Below are 22,907 nucleotides of genomic sequence, written 5' to 3' on the forward strand. Positions count from 1 at the left end.
ATTGGTTGTTGGTTGTTGAGCATTTTCAGCTTGTTGTCTTGGTATTTCAGCTTGCAAATCAGCATTAGCAGCTTGATGTCCTAGCTGTTCCTGCACATATAGTGGCTCATTGTCATGGGCAATAGCTAGCTGATCATTTATAGCATTATTTTCTGCATTTACAAGTTCATTTACAGTAGGTATTTGCTATTATACATCGGGTACATTTTGCTGTCCAAAAGGTATTTCTTCTCGGAATACAACCCTATGAATCTCCTCAGCCCTTCACGTTGTTTATGCATGCAATCTTCCCGAAAGATAATATCATTGTTGTGTACTACTTTTCTTTTCTTGGGATCCCATAATCTATATTCCATTTCACCCACGTCACCATATCTTAGAAAAATGCATTTACAGGACTTTGGCTCAAGTTTGCTGTGTTTTTCTTTACGAATTTGTACAAAAGTCTCGCAATCAAACACTTTCAGGTGAGTATATGAATGTGGCTTGCTCGACCACGCTTCTTGGGCAAAACCCCTCCCCCCCCTTCCCCCCCCCCCCTCCCCCTCCCCCACCCCCCTCTCCAAAAGACATGTTTGGTGTGACCGATTAATCAAGTGTATGATTGTCATAACATCCGCTGCCCAAAAACCATGGGGTAATGCAGCATGAGACAACATTGTACGGATCTTATTCTATATGGTCCGATTCATACGCTCTGCAACACCATTTTGGGGTGGATTATGAGAGGCAGTGAGCTTTCTCTTTATTCTTTTGCTATCACAAAATGCCTAAAATGCCTTGGACACATATTCCCCACCATTGTCAGAGCAAAGACACTTGAGTGTCTTATCAGTTTGATTTTCAATCAATGCCAAGAATTTTTTAAACTTGTTAAGCACTTCATCCTTGCTATGAATAGGACAAACCCATACCTTCCATATAGCATCATCGACAAAGGTGACAAAATATTTATTTCCTCCTAAAGATAATTCTAGCATTTGATATACATCAGAATGTACTAACTCTAGAGGAGAAGATTTCAACAAAAGAGACTTTTTATGAGACATCTATGCATGTTTACCATAAATACAATGATCATAATGCTTAAAATCAGCATAACGAAAACAAGGCAAGTAACCTAAACGAGAGAGCACTTTCATTCCAGTTTGACTCATGTGTCCCAACCAGCCATGCCACAAAGAAACACTTGGCTGCTCGGTCACAACAACAACATGATCACTTACACTAGATACATGGAGAGGATACAAGGTATCACTTTTACAACCTCTGGCAATCACTCTAGATCCCTTACAGATCTTCCATTTTCCATCACCAAAGGTTGTATGAAATCCATCATCATCTAGTTGCCCTGTGCTAATCAAGCTCTTCTTGAGCTGAGGTACATGCCGTACACGTTGAAGTGTGAAGACAGAATCATGCTGAAACTGCAATTGCATACTATCAATACCTACAATGTCACATGCATAGTTGTCCCCAAGCTGGACAACACCATGTCGACCCCTTATATAGGCAGAGAACCACTCACGATGAGGGGTGACATGAAAGAAAGCACCTGAATCGAGAATCCAGGTATGCATGTCATTATCTGTATTTGCAAGTAAAGTATGTGCACCAAAGTGTGAAGAGCTAAAGAGCACATCATTCCCATTGTCACTGTCATGAGTGACTACATTCACCTCTTCAATTTTGACACTGCTTTTCTTAGGCTGACTCTCTTTCTTCTCTTTTTTGCTATCATATGTCTTCTTGCCTTTTCCTTTCTCTTTCTTCCATTTGTAGTAGTCACATTTAAAGTGACCCCTCTTGCCACAATGATGGCATTCAACATCTTTGCCACGTGATTTACTGCGTCCCTTGCTATCAGATTTGCCTTTTTGCTGTGATTTGCCCCTAGTATGCAAAGCACTAGAAGACTTACTGGATGCATTGTTCTGCCGATTCATTTCTTCCATGAGTAGAGCACTCTCTACATCAACATACAAACGGATCGCATTAGAATTACTCATAGCAGTCCTGAATGTATCACACTCTCTAGAAGAGTGCAAAGCAAGAACGTAGCCTTAAATTCTTCATCAATCAAGAACTTCAAGGCAACTAGCTGGTTGAAAATGGAGTTAAACTCACTCAAGTGAGTAGACATTGCTGTACCCTCTTTCATACACAAATCCATAAGCTTTTTCAGCCAATACACTTTGTGTGCAACGCTCTTCTATGCATACAGTTATTCCAATCGAGTCCGAATAGCATATGCAGAATTCAAACCTTTAATGTTAAATAGCAAGGTATCAAAAATCGATAGCTCAATGGTTGAGCGTGCAAGCTCATTTGACTTATCCAATCTTCCTGTTCCATGTCTGCGGGCTTTCCCCTTTGGTCTTAATCGGCTTTGTCTACTTCTTCTGCAACAAGATATTGTAGCATTGTTTTTGCCAAACTGCAAAGTTATGTGCTTCTTCAAGCTTCTTAATGTGTATGAGATTATTGCTGTCACTACTGCCAGCCATGATTTTCAACCCAAATGTGACAAAAAAATTCAGCAAATATAGACACAAACTGTCACATAAGTAACCAAGGTACAAACAAGTACCAACCAGCAATAAATGACCACGTAGAAGTAGAAATTTCAGATCTGTAAGTAAATTTTCAGAAGCATCAAACCATGTGCTACAACATGTGACAACGGATTACAGCTGTTCCAAGGGCAAATACATCACAATACATGAGAAATCCCAAAATTTAGCTGCAATTTCTATTGTACATGTGCCCAGGGGCATAAAATTTGACACGCACGGTCAAAAGGCCAAAATTTTGTGCTCAAAGCATCAACCATACATCTGCACTGTGTCTAACATGCATAGAACATGCCAATTTTGCCAAAATAGAGCAATTTTAGCAAAACCTCCAAATTTCATTGACCGATCCGTCTTGATTGCATTAATACATATTCTCGAAAGCATAAAACGGGCAAAATTAGCAAAATTTCACAAGATTTTCCAAAAGCCCCAAACTTCTCGGGTCCAAATGTGCACCAATATCAGCCAATCTGATTCAGTTGAACAGAATTTCACCAATACAGTGAAAGCCCCAAATTTTATGGGTCCAATGTTGAGAAATTTCATTCAAATGAGCAAATTTTTAATAATTTTGACGAAATCCCCAATTGAAATGCACATTGCAAATTTTGACGTAGATGCCTCAATTTTGCATGAACAGTACTGAGTTTGGAGAAGCCCCACATTTTTAGGCCAAGATTGCACAAATCTGACCTTTTGTGCTTGCACACGCGAACCCTGGTTAGAGGGACGAGTTTCAAAAAAAGATTTTTGAAGAAAATAACATATTTGGATGAGGGGTCCGTTGACGCGTTAGAAATGTCAGCGCCATGCTGGTCCTATCCATTGCGTGCCCGTGAAGTCGTCCGCCGTGAAGTTTGTCGCCCGCTGGTCCCGTCGCGTGCCATGAAGTCGTCGCCACGCTGGTCCTCTACACAACTGCTATCATTTTTTCTTGTGCCTTGCAGCCAGTCGAGTGTCGCACTCCACTGTGTGTTGATGCCTGCCTATGCTTCTCCTCAAGAAGCGTGCACTCCTTCTAGCTCACTTGCCAAGTGGTGCGACCTAACACTCCTTGGAAATGCGAACGTTGTAACCAATGCTCTAATACTAGTTTGTTGAGCTCAAAGGACGCCAGGATTGAGACACGTAGTGATTGTTAGCAGCGGAAAGACAGAGAATGAGAGAGAGTAGAGTAGTGGGGAGAGTGAACACGATTTGTGGGTACAATGACGAGTGTACCTCTTTAGGTATATATATATATATATATATATATATATATATATATATATATATATATATATATATATGAAAGTACAAGTGCTAAGGGTGTGTTCACACCCTAGCACATTTAAAAGGTACGAGGGCCTTTATTCCCAACATCATATAAGTGGTTGAGTTTGGAAATAAGAGAGTAAGTGCTTATGAGCCATGGTTGTGTAAACAAAGAATAGAGAGTGTTCTAATTTATCAAAAAGATGTCATTTCAATCAATTAATTTGAAAACTTTTGCTCAAGTGTGAAACCAACTTTGAGCTATAGAGGTAGGTTTTGGAAATTCGTCATCAAGTTACTTGCCTCACAAGGTTGAAGTACCTAAGAGTGTGCTATAAAATGTTGTATGCCACATTGGGAGAGATAACACCTCTAGAACTCTAAAAATAACAAGAATGATTAGGTGTAGCTACTACGATCCATGATTTACAAAAGGCACCATATAAAAGTTGTGGTTGCCTTTGCAATATCCAAGATTTGAGATCTTGAATATCCATTTTAATGCATCAATGTTGAAGGAAGTTATGATGTCTTTTAACGAATTATGAGAGGTTTTCACTTGATCACACTAGCCTATATGTTGTTGCACTCCTATAGCTTGAGCAATGGATTGATTTATTTGCATATGCTTGTGATGACTATTTAATACCTATGTTGTAATTGACTTGGAAGGAATGTAAGCTAGATGAGATGAGGAAATTGACGATTGAGAAGCATAGATATACATCAAACTTTAAGACTATATTCAAAATGCTAAGTGCTAGCTCTCCATGATCGTTGTGAAAGGGTGCTGTGAGAGAGTTGTCATGGGAGAAAGAGATTTGTAGGTACCCATGCTTATAACCTTCAACAATGAGGCATCTTCAAATAGATATGAGTTATATCCTTTCTAGTTCCCAATGTGTAACTCACAATTTGATTACACCTCCTTAAAGTCAAGGATGCAACCTTATATTCTGTCCCTTCTTTTATAGAGGCCTATCCTCATCAAAGATCTTGATTACGTCAATGCATGCACCATTGCCTTACAAGGCTTTCAGAGGATGCTTCTAACGAGCCACAAATTGATAAAGGAAACCCTAATCTAACTTTCATTCTCAACATTGCATCCATGAAATCTTGGCACATTTGTTCCTCTAACCTCACCAATCCTTAGCAAATACCTCACTTAAGCTCTTACCTAGAATACCTTCAGCCTTAGTGGAGGTATAATCTTTTGGAACTCTCAAGAATAAATTGTCATTTTTTAAAAATGTGACTAGTTGCATCTTGCTATGCACATATCCTTTAGAGAGGTCCTTTTTCCTTATTTATGTAGTCATTTTGCATTGATTCTATGTAGGACATTAAGTCCAAGATTGTCTTAGATGTACTATTCTATCTTAGACTAACTTGACATTGTGTAGTTGTCTTTTTATAGACATACTACCATGGTGCATATGTGTTTTGAATTTGTTTTCTTTTTGTGAACATATGTTTGTAATCTAATTTCTAAAACCTAGTCGAATCATTTTGTCTTACCAATCACTCCTTGGGTGATCATAATTACTTGAGTTGAGAGTTTTGCTTAACTTCTTAAATACTTTTGGCCAAAAAACAACTTAGTGGATTCTCCATAATGAGCGTTGCCTTATCAAATGGCAATCCATAGAGTCTATATATATCTTGAGTAACAACCTTTGCTAAATCATGTGCTTTAATTAGTATTTAAACTCATACATATTTTTCAAGCTATTAACTATAGCCAACAAAGCATGTAAATTTGGCAGTAATGATTGCCCCTTGGGATAAAATAGCCCAAGGTGTCGAGTACCACTCAAGTATTGAAAGATCTACTTCATTGCCTGCCAATGCTTAGAGCTTGGGCTATGTATAACCTTGCTCATATGCGAGACTACTAATTGAATGCTAGGCCTTGCAATGCATACATAAATCAATCATCCAATAGCCTAATGATAGAGAAATACATCAAAGCAATCTCTAGCATCATAAAGGTTCAACTTCAAGCCCGTCTCCATAGGAGTAGCAATAGGAATGTAGTCCTGAAGAAGGCCAAATCTCTACAATACTTTCTTCACATACTTTGTTTAAAAAAAGCAATACCTCCATCACATTGCTTGAATTGAATGCCCAAAAAATAACGTGATAGGCCCAACTCTAACATGCTAAAAGCTAAATTCAATTCGGTCTTAAAATCAACAATATATGTTTCATTAGGACTAGAAAGGAGTATGTCGTTGACATAAAACACAATCATAAGAGGCATATCATCCTCATGTTTAATATATAAGGTGCTCTCAGTTGGACTATTTTGAAAACCACGTGCAATCAAGTATGCATGTATCTTCTTATGCCAAGCTCAAGGCACTTGCTTTAGACCATATAATGATTTTTTCAATCTACACACTTTATTTTCTTGCCCCTTTTACACAACCAAACGGCTAAAAGCATACACTTTCTTATGTAAATCACCATTCAAAAATATAGTTTTGATGTCCAATTGATGTACATTCCAAGCATTATGAGTTGCTAATGCATAAATGCTATGAATAGTTTTCATATGGCAAGTGGTTGTAAAGATCTCATTCTTCAATAGATAGATTCATTCTCATCACACATATTAGAAATGACAAATGTATAACAATATGATACATAAGCGATACTATGAGAGCCTCACAAGTACAACTAGCCAATGGTGCATCCAACTTATTGTCACACAATGTTTGCACTAGCTAGTTTGACATAGTCCTAGATTGGTCAATCTCTACTCTCTCATCAAGAAGTGCATAATTCAAATCTACATCACAAATAGGCTGATCTATGTTATCATGGGAAGCTTGTATACACTAGAAAACTGCCTCATTTGGTATTGCATGTGATTGCACATCACTAGAAGAGGCAACACAAAGTGTCATAAATATCCTATGAGTGTACATTTATCTCTTTTATACATAAAAGTAAAGGTTGAACAACAACATCTTCCATAAAGGCAATATCATAGTTGACTAAGATACACTTACTTTGTGGATGGTATAATTTATAACCTTTGCTTTCATTGTTGTAAAAAAAAAAAAGCATTTTATAGTCTTGTCAACTAACTTTTTGTGTTGTTGCATTGGTATCAATGCAAGCCAAGTTACCAAAAACATGGAAGTGAGCCAAATATGGCTTTTTGCCATGCTTAGTATGATACAGAGTGATAGACTATAAAGCCTTAGTGGGGCATCTTTTAAGTACGTAGGTTGCACATAAAATAGGCTCAAGCCAAAAACTATCTAACAAAGCTTGACTCTTAATCATACATCGTGCAACCTCCATGACAATCTTTTTTTCCTCTTAGCTACACCATTTTGCTATGGTGTATATGGCAATGTATATTGGCATTTTATTCTATGTTCAATTAGATATGCATTAAAATCCTTAGGCTTATGCTCCCCCCTTGAATTGAATGGAGAGTACCCACTTTAAATCTTGATAAAATTTTAGCCATGTTGACAAGTTGTTTGAAGAACAAAAACACTTTGGACTTAACTTTCAAACCACACACCCATGCATGCTTGGAATAGTGATCAATGAAAGTCACAAAGTACAAGTAGTTGTTGAAAGATAGTGTTTGTATTGGACCACAAATATTGTCGTTTACATGTTGTAGTTTGTGAATGGCTCTCACTAAACTATCTTTTGGAAATGAAGAAGGTTACATTGTGCCCAATGTTAATCCTTCACAAATGTGTTTCCAGGTGCCTCAAGAGTAGGCAATGAAGACATTATATTAGATTTTTGCAGGTGCAACGAACTAGTAAAATTGAGATAACCAAAATGTGCATGCCGAAGTTTTACATTTAATATAGCCAACGAACAATTGCATATGCCACATCTTCCACACATTCACTATAATGATTGAGCTTGTAGATCCTACGATATAGTGAACCAGATATAATAATTGCATCACCACAAGAAAGATCATGAACTGTACAACTATCATCAATAAACTTATGGTCAAGCCAATCTTGGCAAGTGCAAAAATTGACATCAAATTCTTTTTTATGTTTGATATATACAAAGCATTCATAAGTGTGAAAGTACTGCCGTTTATAGTAGTCAATGCAAATTTTCCAACTTCTTTAATATGATAAAAGGATTGGCACACATCATAGCATTTCCTCGAGAGGGGCAAGCTTAACAGAAGTGAACAAATTGCGTAAAGAAGTAATATGCTTCGTGGCACCATTGCCAAAGTACAATACAGTGGAATCCACAACAAATTGTGTGAAGAAGTAATATGCTTCGTGGCACCATTGCCAAAGTACAATACAGTGGAATCCACAACGGACATGTAGGAATCATGTAAAGATAATTCCATTATGTACTACTCTGTAGCTTGCACAATATTTTCAAATTTTGACTTAAAAGGAGAGGCATTTGCAAGAGCCATACTAACCTCTTTCTTGTTAGCCTCTTTTTGAGCCAATTTAGGATAGTCCTTAATGACACAATATTTTGCCTTATAGTACCTATAAAACATTTGACTCTATTTTTAATTCTTATCTTTGCCAACCTTCTTTGTTTGAACAACATTTGCATATTTGTGCTTACTAGTAGAAAAACATTTGACTCTATTTTTTATTCTCATCTCTGCCAGTCTTATTTACATTTGCATATTTGTGCTTACTAGTAGAAAATCAAGCTTTTCCTTTATCTTTTTGACTAGCCACAAAAGCTGGGTTTGCAACATCTATAATGGACATGTTTTGGCTAGATTTTTCTTACTGTAGCAAAATAGGGATCAACTCATCAAATGACAAAGTATTTGGATTTTCTTTCATCATTTAACGAAGAGTAGATGCAAAACTTTGATAAGAATTAGGAACACTATTGAGAATAGTTTCCATAGTTGAGTTGTTTGGCAAAATCTCATATATAGGAGCAATCAATTGCTCATTGAGATCTTTGACCTTTTTCAAAAACTATCCATGGACTCACTTTCATTCATATGTTCACTCTCTAACTGATTACACAAGTGAGGAACATGGGTCTCATTTGTTCCTTGATATACATGTGCAAGTATATCCCAAGCATCCTTAGTTGTCTTACATGAGTGAATATGTGAGATCATGGTATATTTAATAGACAATGCAATTAAAGCATGAGCTTTAGTATCTCTTCCATCCGAATAAATTTGCTTAGGGATATGTGATGGTGGTTCTCTAGCATTAACTAGAGCAAAACTTATAACATCATCAATATCTATTTCTACTCTTTCTTCTACACATGTAACTTTCAAAGTACCAACAAGACATATTTTAAAACCATATACAATGTTCCAAAGCTCCTTTGCAACCAAGACATGATGCATCAAATAAGCCCATACTGGATAGTTGATTCCATCCAACTCATCTTTAACATCCAACCCAAGTAATGCATCATTGTATTCACAAGTGGGAAAAAAGAGGGAACCTCCTAAAGAGGAACCTCCTAAAGAGGGAAAAAAGTGCCTTGACAGTCACAAGTGTGTTCACACAATCACTATCAAAATATGATAACACACGACCTTTTAGAATTTAGGTTCCATAAGTACATTCATTGGATCCATTCCTTTCTTAGTATTTCAATTATCCCTTATATATTGAAAATTTTCCATCAATGTATGCATCACCTTGTTGTGATGTTTCTATTAGATCATTTCAATTTCGACTCTTACGAAATAACTGACTCTTATATAAATAGGATGACATTTACTTTTAGACTTTAAAGAAAGGCACTTTACAATTGGTTAAAACTCAAAATGTTTGATCATGGATATTTTTGTAAATGGGGAAGGTACTATATTTTAACGGCATGTTCAACACCATAGTTGGATATCAAAAATTTGTGACAATTTGGCTCACTTAAATTTCATCCTCTCAAGTCATCTTTGCTTGATAACAATTTAATATTGCCATGGTCAAAAAGTGCCTCATACCATACCAAAGTAGCCGCCTAGTTGGTTGGGTATATTGAGCTTGTTGCCCATGATCCCACATTCAATACTACGCGCATCCATTTCCTAATAAAATTATGGTCACGTAAAAATAAATATTGCCTCATACATGGTACCATATAGTGTTCTCTTTTTAAGAGAAAATGCAATAATAAAACATTCTTTCCTTTCATATAATACATTGAGCTTTCTTTAACTTCTAACTCTCAAATGCAACATCTTAGACTTTTTGGTGTAAAACAACACTAATTACAACATGACTACATATGTTCATTTCAACAATAAATTGCTCATTTGGATCAACCACTTATAGCTGGTGTTGTTGTAATGGGGACATGAAGTTTTTCACGAATATGTGCTTGGGAATATTCCCAAAGAATGTTTGATCTTTGATCGAGGTTTACGATTCATCAAGGTTTTAGGAGCAAAAAAAACCCAAGAAGGCATGTGACCATCAAGGTTTTTAGGAGCAAGTGATTGAAGAACATCCTTTCATTTTGGAAATATGATATTTTTATGAAGCAACACAAATATGCAAGGGTATCATTAAAAGAGAGTAAGATAAATCTGTCTAAATAGGGGTGCAATATCATATTCATTAAAGTCATGAAGATGGTAGGTGCATTGGTTAAGACAAAAATGTACAACCAAAAGTGCATAATGCCAAAATATATGTGGACAATAGCCCTTGGGGTATATTCGGGTAAGGTGTTGTTAGCTTGACTGTAAAGTGGTCTTGCTAAAATGCTTAGCCCTTTATAATTGTTCGAAGAATTCATCAATATCTAGTAGTGTAAACCTATTGTTAATTGCAAATTCTTTAAGGCCATGAGGATTTACACATAGATGCATTGTTCTTTGGTTCCTTTCTAGCATCCATATATGCCCTTTTAAACTTACTTCCAAATGGATGCACACATTTCTTTCCTCATATGTGCATTATCATTTTGTAGGTGTACCTCCAATAGCACTTGTACTTCTAATCTTGTATATGTATGCAATCTTGTACTCTATACTCCTACAAAACTTATGATTGATTTATTTTCCTTGCTCAAATTCAAGCATTTTGAAAAAAACTAGCGTATCCCATTCTAAGCTTTTGTATCAAAACAATATGCAATTATTAAGACATCCAAAACCCCCTATTTATTCACTCACTATTTGTGTGCATATTATCTTGCAAATGTCACTTTGATCATTGTAGAGGACATTGAAGTACCTTGTAGCAATCCTTTGTTTTTGTACATAATTGTACTGAACATTGAATTTCATTGTAAAGCTCCCAAAGACTTTGCTTGTGTATAACACACTAGTCAATTGGTATTGTCTTTTATGCTTTGTATGTCGTTCCCTATAATCTTGAGCTACATTGATGTGAGAGGTTCACAATGCCATTACTTTCATGTCCATCTTAGAATTGGAGTATTTTAAGAGTTTGAATAACTAAGAACACATACACCGTTGGCAAACAAAGAATTGTGAAAGGCCTCTCCTTATCTTGCAAAATGCCACTACTTTCGTGTCCATGTTATTATCTTAGGTGCTTAGATGAGTAATAATACATATACAAGTAAGCAAGGGAAGAATTGTGAAAGGCCTCTCCTTATCACGAGAAATTTAGTATATTTGAAAGCAAATTTTCTTTTTTCCTCTTTATGCATAACTTTTCTTATGTTCATATACTACATGATGTAGAGATTAATAATCATCATATGTGATTGAAGAATATGGTTTGAAATCATATGCTCAAAGCTAAGGATGCATAAGTTTTTCTATCGATGCACTATATATTTTGTTGTGGTGCATCCATATTCTAATATATGTTCAATATAGTATTCTTTTTAACTTTTAGTTCTTGTGCAAATTAAAAATGGAACAAAAGAGTATACATATGCTATTATGAAGCATTGTTTTAAAGTTCAAGATTGTTTACCAATTTGAGAAGCACTAGAAGAAATCGAAATCTAAAATGGAAAGACAAGTAACAAGGATTCTATGCCAGGAAGATGGTGAGTTGGAGATGTTGATAAAGGAGCTTTCATATTATGACCGTGAAGTGGCATATTGCTTGGATTTTTTAAATAATAATGTCCTTTTTACTTGACATGTTCATCTGATGGATATATTTCCCCTCTTGCTTAGCCATTAAGGTTTTTAAATAGAATTTTGAAAGGTGGTTGTTGGAACAATGGAAAAAAAACCTACTATAAATACTTTATTTTCTTTATACTTATTTACACATTTCTTCATTGAAATAAGCGTGCATATCTTTACTTACAATTTTTAATGCAAGCTTTCTTTAATGGCTTGATGATGCTTGCATTGATATGTTAATTCATGGGCCCTATGGCCCCACCTTACACCTTCCCTCAAGCCAATTCATGTGAGGGGAGAAAGCATTATCTTTATGGAACATAAGGACACATGCACACTTATGCTTGTAGGGCAAGATGATTGTGAGGAATCTCCAAAATGATTTTGACCATTTCTAGATTACACATGTGGTAGCTTGAAAATTTTTATCCCATGACTAGCCTTTAGAGGGTGTGATGAGCTTGGCTTTGAGGTATCTTAGATATTAATCATATCTCTTTTGATGCCATTCATTTATGAAAGCATCTATAGCCAACCTTTGGAGGGGTATGATGACCTTCGCATTGAGGTATTTGAGATATTCATGGCATCTCTTTAGAACCTCATTAATTTTTTATTCAATGATGGGTGCAAGATGATACTTATTTATTATCATCTAGAGTTTGTTTGAAATCTATATGTTTTATTGGTTTACTCAAAGATGTTGATTTGACCCTATGGGTGGCCTACTCACATGATAATGTAGGCCTTTGATGTGAGTAGATTCTCTTTGATAGCATGTATCGCACATAACTTGAGTATATTTCATACACCCACTATATGGTCCTACATGGTACCTTTATATTTACCATGCAAATACATACATACATACATACATACATACATACATACATACATACATACATACATACATACATACATACATACATACATACATACATACATACATATATACATACATACATACGTGCATGCATGCAGTCTTTATTTCTAGTACAAGCTCTTAAACAACCCAATCACACATTAGATTGGTCAATGATACTGGATAATATGCTCATCAATCTACTACAAATATAGATCAGCTACAGGATGTCAACACATAGATTTCTTAAGGAAAAATTGTGTCATTGCTTGTTAAAAGCATGCATGCACATAAGTTGATCAATTCATCAATTTGAATGCATAATGGAGACATTTGCAACTTTGGTACCTAGATGTATAAGTCAAGAAATACAAAGCTATTGAAGTAAAGGATGCTTTGGAAGAATATATATTACATCATGTTGTATGATATCTATTATGCCATAGCATGTGGTTTTCCTTTTGAAATTTGTCTTCACAAATTGCCTTTCATTATAAGCAAAAGAGATGTAGGACAGCTTGAGTTAAGGTGGTACATGAAAATATTAGTGTCGTACTATGACATCACTTGAAAGTTTTGGGGGTAGTAAGGTTATTATGATGCATTGCACCATTGTTGGCCTAGTCATTTTTGAGTTCTAAGTTCTTCCTTGGAATGTCTAAACCTGGCATGAGACATGCAAAGTTTCACTTATAGTAGTAAGTTGATTATGATGCATTACACCATTTCTTGGCTTGGTCATTTTTGAGATCTAAGTTTTTTCCTTGGAATGTGCATGGAAAATTTCACTTGCCCTTCAATCAAACCAACAAAATAAAGATACAAAACAAGCCACTCCTATGAAATAACTTGAATTTTGTTAGAGAAAACAATATATCAAAAAAAGTTTTGTTCTCTACCTTTTGCTCTTTGTGGTCTTCCTTTTCTTATTTCTCTTTGTGGTCTTCCTCTACCTTTTGCTCTTTGTGGTCTTCCTCTTCTTATTTCTCTTTTTCTCTTTTGCCACTTCTTCCTCTTCTTGATTTCAATCTATAATTTTTACATTGTCTCTCTTCTTTAGTTTCTAGTTTATAATTTTTTCAAGAAGAGACCTTATACTTCTAGAGATATTGGAGCCTTTGCATATGCGTTATCTTCATTTTCTTATTTCTCAAAAGCATAAGTAAATTTAGGGCCATTTGCTAACAATAAAAGAGTGAAGGGTTGTAGAACTAATGGTCAAGCTTTCATTTATCTATCTCTCATAGATGATAATTAAAAGAAAGTAAAACTAGGACCATTTGAGGTTAAAAAGAAGGGATATAGAAGTAATGTGTCAATATTTCACCATCAAATCAATTTCAAAAATACATCCATCATTCATATGAGTTTTAATCTACCCTCAGGGTCACACTTCTTTTTTTTGCAAGGCCTTCTTTTGTATATAGCCTTTAGAATAGACATGGACTTAGATTTTGCAATATACACTTTAGTTTCCCATTTAAAAATCGTAGTAGAACTCTTTCGCATATTACATGAAATCAACTCTATAGACACATGAGTGTTGTGTCAATCGAGGTTGGTAGAGCATGTGTCATTAATCAAGTAGGCGTTGTATCCATTGAAGTGTATAATTGTATGTATATGTGATTATGTGCCTACTTGTATATGCTTGTTATTTTAACTTTCATATATTGGCGTACACAACATACTTGATCTTCATGATATATACAACTTAGTCTCATTATATGTTACTTCCATGACATTGAAGTGTTGCTTCACATTATATATGGATTCTTTGAATCATCCCATAAGCTTATGTACAAAAATGTTTGCAAGTGTGCATCTCAAATTACTGTAGAGAACTTTCATGCATCAACTTACCACATGCTAAGACACTCCATAACACAACTGTGCTTTGTAGAAATGCATTGCAACACTTTATGAATACCTACACTCAAGTTGAACTATTTTCATTTATCTATCAATAACTACTTCAAAACACTTACTATTTTAGACACATAACCACACAGACACACACACCCATGCACCCACACATATAACATTGCCACCTCTAGTAGCAAAAGCACAAACTACCATGTAACAACTTTGATTTGTAGATATGCATTGTGAATTATCAGCACTTAATTCGTTTGTGATATCATGTCTTTGTAGAGAGGGAGATAGGATGAGAGAGACGGAGAGAGAAAAGTGAGATGAAATAGCTTATGCACCACAGAGAGAGAGAGAGAGAGAGAGAGAGAGAGAGAGAGAGAGAGAGAGAGAGAGAGAGAGAGAGAGAGAGAGAGAGAGAGAGATCTCTAAAAACCAAGTTTGAGATCATGATACATGTGCCATGTACTATGAGAAAATAGTCATGGTTATATTTATGAGTAAAAAGATATCAATTAGAGGGTTGGGGCATCTACCATGTTGGATTTGGTGTGCGGCTTGGGACATCTTTTAATAAGACATAGTATAGATTTAAATATAGATTAGGTGCCACACCTGAGTCTTTTGACTTAGCTGAGTAAAAATGGGAGTGAAAGCACTAGGGCCACCCCCTACTTTGACTAGGCTAGGACCCCACATATATTAGCAAAAGGAGAGAGAGGGTGTTTGAGATGAGAGAGAGCCACATATAGAAGAGAGCGAGAGAGAAGTGAGCTAGAGAGAGAAAGGGTCCTTGAATAGAGAGAACTTCTACTAATCAATGGTTGCCAAGTCTTTGGATTCTAGTAAGTTTATGGAGTACCACCATTTTAAAATGGTACTTTATGAACTCCCTATAGACTTGACTCAAAGTTAAGAGTGGTCAAATAAACTAGCCATATGCTATTGAACTTAATGATGCAAACTTGGTGCAAGTAAATTTTACTTGGGCATGACTTGACTCTTAGAGCCTCACCACACACATGTTATCAACTTAGCAAAGAGAAGTAATGACTTGTAGATTCAAGGACATGCGCAACTTGAAGCTAGATGTGGATCCCAACGAACATCGTTTGAACTCCAATAAAGGGAGGAGAGATAGGTCTTTAAATGACTCATTGAAAGACTATCCCAGCTCTGGAAGGCCGCATAGAATGACTAGATGGGGTTTACATAGTATCGTGAATCAACAACTATCAATCCACCCACAATCATCGACATACTATGTTGACTTGTGCAAGTCAATTGACTTAGACATGTCCCACCCCTTACTATCCTTTCTCTTGTGAGCAGCTAAAAGCGTTTCCTTTCTCTTGTGGCATTTGCTGCTGTTTCTTTGAAAATTTTGAAGAAGAAAAATGTTGTTGTTTAGAAGGGATTGTTCACATGAGCTGCTGATTTTTTTCAATAAAAAAAAGGGGTTTTTAAAATTAGCCGGTTTGTTGCATATTACCTTCTTCCCTGTTAGTTCGACGAACTGGAGTCTGGAAGAGACGCCATTGCTGAAAACTTCATCGAGCACGAGGCTTTCATTCTCTTGTCCGTGAAGATCTGTACTCCTCGGAGAGCGTTCGGAAGAATACGTCTCCGCTATCGACGGCATCGCCTGACGCTTCCATGGCGAGCAGCTTTCTCCGACTCAAGCTTTATGGCGTCCTTCATTATTTTACAGTTCTTTCAGATGCGAGCGCGGTTAACGGCATAGGCTCATAGCCTGGTCACTGTAGCAATGATGTTTCGTTTTCTGTGGATCATTTCGAGCATGCGGGATGGCGACGCGGCAATAGTACGTGTCATCATACGAAACGAAAAGACGGAGTGTGCGGGATTCTTCCTCCACTGCGGCAGATAATGCTTGCCTTTTCCATTATAAGGCCCTACCATGAATGAACTACAGGTTTATTTTCTTTCGTTCTTTATATCTTTCTCTGTGCTTCTTTTGTTTTTACCTCAGTTGTCGATGGCTTTCCTTTCCCATCTCCAACGTCAACATGTCATTTCGACATTCCCTTAAGAAAGCTTTCACGTAGGCTTTCCCATGCCTCCGCGAGCCTTTTTGCTCATGTGCAGATCAAGCACTTAGACACGGCAACAGCTCCATCGTGCCCCTTTTTTCAGTCTTTTAGGACCACGATTTCCCCTTGCCATTCATTGATGTCTCTACCTAATTGTTTTTCTACCTGCTGAGCATCTTTTGTGTGCTGACACCTCCATGTCTGAGAGAAAATATTATGGTACGAGCCTCTCTAATATAACTTCTGTGTCGCAGGAAGTTCATAGGAAATCACCCTGGAGGAGGAAATGGATGCTGGAAAGGTGGCGGAGCACATAAGTTGTTTGATTCAGCAGGTAAGAGGGACTTCAGAAGCTATTCTTTAAATTCAGGTCTTTCCCGTTGCGATTTCCCTTTTAATAGCAAATTGACCCTGCATATGTTGAGACATTCCGATGACATAAGGTCATTTCTATGGTCTGCAGGGCTATGTTGATGATCAGTTTCTTCAGCTTCAGCAGCTTCAGGATGAGAGCAATCCTGAATTTGTGGCTGAGGTGGTCGGATTGTACTTCGATGATTCTGAAAAGCTGCTCGAGGAGCTCGCCAGGGCATTGTATGTGTACCGTAAGCTCATTCTCCTACTTGACTCCCGTTTGAATACAAGTTCGAAATTCTGAACTTATTTCTAGTCTCTTGTTTGGATGCAAACCATCCGTACTTTTTGGCGCAGGACTCAAGATCCAGTAGACTTCAAATTGCTAGACGCTTACGTGCATCAGCTTAAAGGCAGCAGCGCAAGGCAAGTGCTACCTTCAGCTGTAAATATGCTTAATCATGCATTGAAAAAATTCCCTACGTATGTTCTCATTTTTTACAAAACATCAAATCTATTTCTGGGGTTGCTTTTCAACTGATGACGGCGTTCACAAACAGTCTAGGAGTTCGGCGAATGCAGAGTGCTTGTATCACATTCCGCACCTGCTGTGAAGCAAGTGATGTTGAGGGGTAATCATCTTGTCACATCATGTGCAATTATTTTCAGCACGCAAAGTTGTTCATCGACTTTTTGGACATTTTCAAGGGCTCTTATAGTTGTGTTTTGAAGTCTCTATGGCCTTATTCTTTCAACGAATAGGTACTGACGCCTTGCCCTGTGGTAGATGTTGGCAATCTATGCAGCAGCTCAGGCAAGAGTTTGTTATGTTGAAAGGAAAGCTGGAGGAGCTCTTTGAGGTACTCACCATTTCTGGCTCAAGCTTCGTCAACAACTTAGTTTTTCCTTAAAGTGATGTGTGGTTGAAAAATCATCCAAGGAAGTGGCCATTCAATCTGATCTGGGAGTCTTTATGTGCTTGGTGCAGATGGAGCGCCTTCTAGTAGCGCAATCGGGAGGAAATTATGTATGTGACTAGTTCATTCGTGTGACAAGGATTGTATGTAAGCTGATCCAGATGCTCTGTATCATAATATAGCCACTTACTGCCCATTTCATGTCTGTAGACTGTACAAGCCTGTAAGATGTACCATGTCCTAGATATTGTGCTTGTTTTATCTTCAGGTTGTTTATAACGTTCCCGAAGTATTTTTCATAAAAGGATGGGCAGACAATGGAACGATATGCTCATGTTTCAACATGCTCCTTAATTCCTAAAATCTGTCCATGTACTGAAGGAATTCGAGAAAACGCAGTTTTAAATTTAAAAGAAAGTTTAGATTTTAAAAATCAACCAAGCAGATTGAGAGATAGAGATAGTAATTTAATGTGTGTATTCTCTCTCTCTCTCTCTCTCTCTCCAGCCCATCCATCAGCACAGACTCTGCACAGTCATCTCTCTCAGGAGTCAGCAGCCCGTCTCAGCAGTCGTCTGTCTGTCTGTCTGTCTCTCACGACCGCCACAGTCCGCGTTGTTTCTCTGCGTTTTTCCTGCACCTTGCATTTCCGTTTCCGTGAGGGAGGACACGCGAGAGCCCGTCCCTCGCGCAGGGTTGCGCATGGTGCCCATGTGTTGTGACTGAATGCTCCAGTTGGGGCATTCCAGGGGCCATCGGCCTCGGGGGACATGGTTTTCATGAACAGGCGTGCGGCTGACTTGTCGCATCGAGATTATTATAAAAACGCGGCCGCGGATGGGAAAATTGAACGGCCTGAGTCCTGACTTGTGTGCCGAAAAATCCATGTCCGACTTTGGCGCAGGAGGGCTTTGGACCCTTAACATGGTCTTTCCTCAGCGATGTTCCAAGCGACTCCGCAAAAAGTATTATATTCAAACTAGATTGACGCGTTGGATGTGACACGTGCCATCTTTGGATGTGAATATCTTATTATTTTGATGATGTATCTTTGCATCTTTAAAATATGCAGCATATTAAAAGTAACCACATCGACAATGCTAGATAATGTTATGTCAAGTTTGTTGGTGGCTTAAGGTGCATCATTTCAAGACACCAAAGCATTGTTAGAAATTAGAATGAATTGTCAAACTGACGTTTTGTTTGCGATCACTTTTGGATATTGAGGTTGACACATCAAGGATGCTTCGAAGTTGTTGTAGTGGATTAGTGTGAAGAATCCTTTTCCTATAGCTTGCTATCAATAGGGTGACCATGTGCTTGTTTCGATTTTTGTTTGTATGACATGGCCTACATTTTGTTATTATGATATTGACCTTGTTTTGTTGACATGCAAGGATAAAGATTATGCTTGACAAAGCTGCCAGAAATTGCATTTGCTTTAGTCACTCTTTTGTAACAACTTCACAAGTAGCTAATCACTTTGTAAGTAGTTATTAATTACTTATTTATCATTATAATTAACTTATTAGTTTGCAAGTATTGAATAATCACTTTTATCAATTAACTAATTAAGAATTAAGTAATAGAGAATTAACTAATGAAGTAATCAATTGATTAGTTTTTACCATGATTAATTACAATTACAAATACCTATTAACTAATTAAGAATTAAATAATCCATATTTAAGTAAATATGCAACTACATAAATACACGTAGCTATATGACAATCTCTCTTTTTATGTGTGTTTCTATGGGCTCTTCACCCTACTACCTTGTTCTAGAGCACTTCTTCCATAGTGCCATTAGCCTTGTCCTTTGCCTATAGGAGCCACCCAACAACTTGTTGCTCACATCCTAGTAAGTTGGATAGCCTCTTGCTTTCACCCCCTTGTGTCCACCAATAGCCACTACCCTTGTAGCTTGTCACCAACACAACCCCTTGCCTCCAATTTTTTTGTTGGAGCCCCCCCCCCCCCCCCCCCCCAATGCCATTGTTTGATTTGTGTGTGCCATTGTTGACTTTCCTTGTGTTGTCATTGTCCAGCTTTTTGGAATATAAATAGTCCATATAATGTTTGCATAATGCATTATAACACCAACATTAGCAGATAGTATCATCATTGGTATAATTCACATCTACTAAACTCATGCAAATTCTAGCTAATTGAATCCAAAGCAAAGTTTATCCCCTAATTTTTACAATAATAGGCTTGTAAAGGCTAGGTTTTTGAAAAGGCCAATCCTTCCTTCTCTTAAGCCTTATGAGATAAAGATAGTGAAGGCCTTCGTTCTTTGTCGTCAGAGAGCCTATCATTATGGTCCAAAGTTATTTGTCTTTTGCATGGCGACAATTATGTGTTTCACAATCTTAGATATTAGAATTGTATCTCGAATTTGTAGATAGTTGGCTTGAGCATCTCATGATTGTAGATATCTGAGTTGGATAGTTAGATTTCTCCCTCATATCACATGTGGGTGAAATTATGCACTTTCCTTTTTGATTTTTGGGTTTTTACACTGAACAATAATGCTGTCTAGTAGATACGTAGGAAAATCAAAACTCAAATGGTTATCTCTTTGCTAAGATGCATCCATCCCCTAAAGAATATATAAGGAGAACATGTTGCCAATCCACATTTGAAGCTCTTGAGACCAAAGTTGGTATGAGGAAATTAGGTAAAGGTGGCCTCTTCTCCTCAGCTTGTTTGTTCTCATCAGTGAGTTTCACCTCAACCATGTGATATTCACATGATTAAGTATTGCTATTCATACTAGGTGGACAAACCCAAACGAACTCCTATAGGTTTTGCATTTGATGCAAGTGCATTGCTGGTGATGCATTGCAAATAAACTATTGACATGACCATAGCAATAGTTGTTGAAGAAATAAGATTGCAACAATAGAACTAATTTATAGATGGTTAGTAGAGTTATGAGGTAGGCTACAAAAATGACAAGTCTGACAATAGCAAGTGAACCATCATTGCAGACAATACCTACAAAAATAACAAGTATGACAATATTAAATGAATCATCATTGCAAACAATACCTACAATAGTAGGTTTGAAAATACTGCAAATCTCGTGTAACTTGCCCTCTTGTGGTTATAATGATTTTAGTAGTAGCTCTAGAGCACATTTGTAGAAATTATTGAGTAGACTTGTATGGAATTGAATCGGTCTCTAGTAAATATGTACCTGATTACTCATCTTCGCCTAAAAACTCATCTTCACTATTACCAAAAACCACTTGGATGTTTCTTCGACAATGCTTCTCATACATTACTCAAGCCAAATTGCCCCTATGCTTAGCACATCTACCCATATTGTTGTCCTTTGTATCATCTACTTCAATTTGTGCTAGATTGACCACCTCTACTTTTGACATTGTTAGAACCACACGAACTTAAAAATAAGGTGGATGTTGTTGCTCGTGTGATTTCTACCTTATGGTTGTTTGAGCATTCCTTATCAGATGCATGTCTAAGGTATCACCATGTAGTATGGAAATATTATCCAACACACGGCATGCAATGACAACATTGAGAATATTAAGGAAATCCATGTCTATGTGCTATTGGAGACACAAGCTTTCTTTACTTCCTTTGAAAGGAACAATGCACAATATCCTATTAAGCAATACTTGCTAAGGCTTCTTCTGTTGCATTGGATCTTAAGTGCACTATTGCCAAAGTTCATAGAGTCATTTATGGATGTTCACCAACCTACATCATAGTCGCAAATAGTGGAGTGAGGTGCAATCGTCAACTGCAACAAAATAGAGTGAAAACTTTTCTTGTTACAATAGTTTATTGCATTGTCCTTAGGTGCTATGGTGGAGATATGTGTTCCATCAACAATGCCAATCACAAAGGGAATGTCTTGGATAGGCTCAAATTGTTTAGAAAGCTTTTGCATTTGAAATGGTGTTGGCCATGTATATATATCCTTCAATTCTAATATCACCAAGGCCACACAAAATTGTAGCACTCTATGACATGTCGTACCTTTTCCACATCCATAGACATTGGACAAGATCTTCGAATGGAGTTACTCTTACCTACCTGTGCAAAGCTATGCACATATACAAGTTGGGAGTGGTATGGCTTGTCTCATGTGAGTGTCTTGCCTCCCAAATACAACAAACAACTTGCCTGAAAGGTAGTGGAATGTATCCTTGCTAAGAAAAATGTATTTCTTGAACATTTGGGTTTTGTGTGAGCCCATTAATGCGGCTTGATAAAAATTTTGGCCACATGGATAGGCCCAACATCAATCAGTAAGGTGATCTTGTCAATGATTTAGGGACTTTGCCTTCATCAGCTTGACATAAACTTTCGCCTTGTAAAGCTATGCTTTGCAATATCATCAAGTTTCTCTAAGATGCAATTTGGCATGGCTAGCATCATAATAGATATCACCCAAGCATAATGTAGAGCGATTTCTCTACCGCATGTCACAGAATTTGTGCAAAACATAATCAAAGTTTGCTAATTCTAAAAGAGAATCTAAAGTATAGCTTTTCATTTACTAGTTGAGTTGCATTTTTCATATGAAAACACACGAGTATAAAACTTGTAATTTAAATTGTCCATTCAGAAAACTAAGTTTGCTTTACTAAGAACCAAGGTTCAAATTCATATTAGTTTAGGGATAGATACACTTTTGAAACTAATAGATAGAGAAGGGTTGAAAACCTTGCATATTGGTAGGTTGAGGTGCTATATAATGGAATTGTTCACAAAAGGAGTCATTGTTGATCATATTACTAAAGCCATGTGGAGGCATTCCAAATCCCATACCCCTTTGTTAAAGATGCTACAAATAATGTGGTGCATTTGGGAACAAACCTAAAGGACTTGAGATTTGGCTGTCCAAAGGAGTTTATCACTTTAGGTCCAATTTCCTATGTGTTAGATCTAGACAATGGAACACATATG

The 22,907-nt window shown here is 37.0% G+C and overlaps 2 protein-coding genes across 11 annotated transcripts in view; both read left to right on the plus strand.

Moving 5' to 3' along the window:
- Positions 1-16,569, plus strand: part of LOC148036633 (uncharacterized) — a 68,905-nt gene extending 52,336 nt beyond the window's left edge. For 2 of the 8 annotated variants that reach the window (XM_087678652.1, XM_087678662.1), the window contains exon 8: positions 16,146-16,569. In XM_087678652.1, coding sequence (XP_087534778.1) covers positions 16,146-16,224 — 79 coding nt within the window. In that variant the 3' untranslated portion in view covers positions 16,225-16,569. Of the gene's footprint in view, positions 1-6,961; positions 7,435-7,570; positions 7,836-10,763; positions 11,015-16,145 lie in introns of those variants that run through there. The other 6 variants (XR_015690964.1, XR_015690963.1, XM_087678661.1 and 3 more) reach the window with 6 other exon arrangements.
- A 62-nt stretch (positions 16,570-16,631) lies between these two features.
- On the plus strand, positions 16,632-18,242 carry LOC148036634 (histidine-containing phosphotransfer protein 1-like). 3 transcript variants are annotated; one of them, XM_087678668.1, is made up of 7 exons: positions 16,632-16,703; positions 16,947-17,026; positions 17,156-17,286; positions 17,404-17,472; positions 17,607-17,678; positions 17,834-17,906; positions 18,035-18,242. In XM_087678668.1, the coding sequence occupies exons 2-7, from the start codon at positions 16,979-16,981 to the stop codon at positions 18,083-18,085; spliced, it is 444 nt and encodes a 147-aa protein (XP_087534794.1). In that variant the 5' UTR covers positions 16,632-16,703; positions 16,947-16,978; the 3' UTR covers positions 18,086-18,242. The 3 variants fall into 3 exon arrangements, 2 of the variants coding, with proteins under 2 accessions (XP_087534794.1, XP_087534795.1); XM_087678669.1 differs by lacking the exon at positions 16,632-16,703 and adding an exon at positions 16,788-16,833; XR_015690968.1 differs by lacking the exon at positions 16,632-16,703 and having other exon boundaries at positions 16,742-17,026; positions 17,809-17,906; positions 18,035-18,159.
- Positions 18,243-22,907: the final 4,665 nt, after the last annotated feature.

Source organism: Lygodium microphyllum, chromosome 5, assembly GCF_053477565.2.
Source record: "Lygodium microphyllum isolate KBCC chromosome 5, Lygodium_microphyllum_v1.1.10, whole genome shotgun sequence".
Classification (NCBI taxonomy): domain Eukaryota; kingdom Viridiplantae; phylum Streptophyta; class Polypodiopsida; order Schizaeales; family Lygodiaceae; genus Lygodium; species Lygodium microphyllum.

Coding starts and splice junctions, on each gene's coding strand:
- LOC148036634 (XM_087678668.1), top strand. CDS start 16,979: ATGGATGCTGGAAAGGTGGCGGAGCACATAAGTTGTTTGATTCAGCAG. Junction 17,473..17,606: donor CTTAAAGGCAGCAGCGCAAG/GCAAGTGCTACC, acceptor GTTCACAAACAG/TCTAGGAGTTCGGCGAATGC. Junction 17,679..17,833: donor GAAGCAAGTGATGTTGAGGG/GTAATCATCTTG, acceptor GCCCTGTGGTAG/ATGTTGGCAATCTATGCAGC.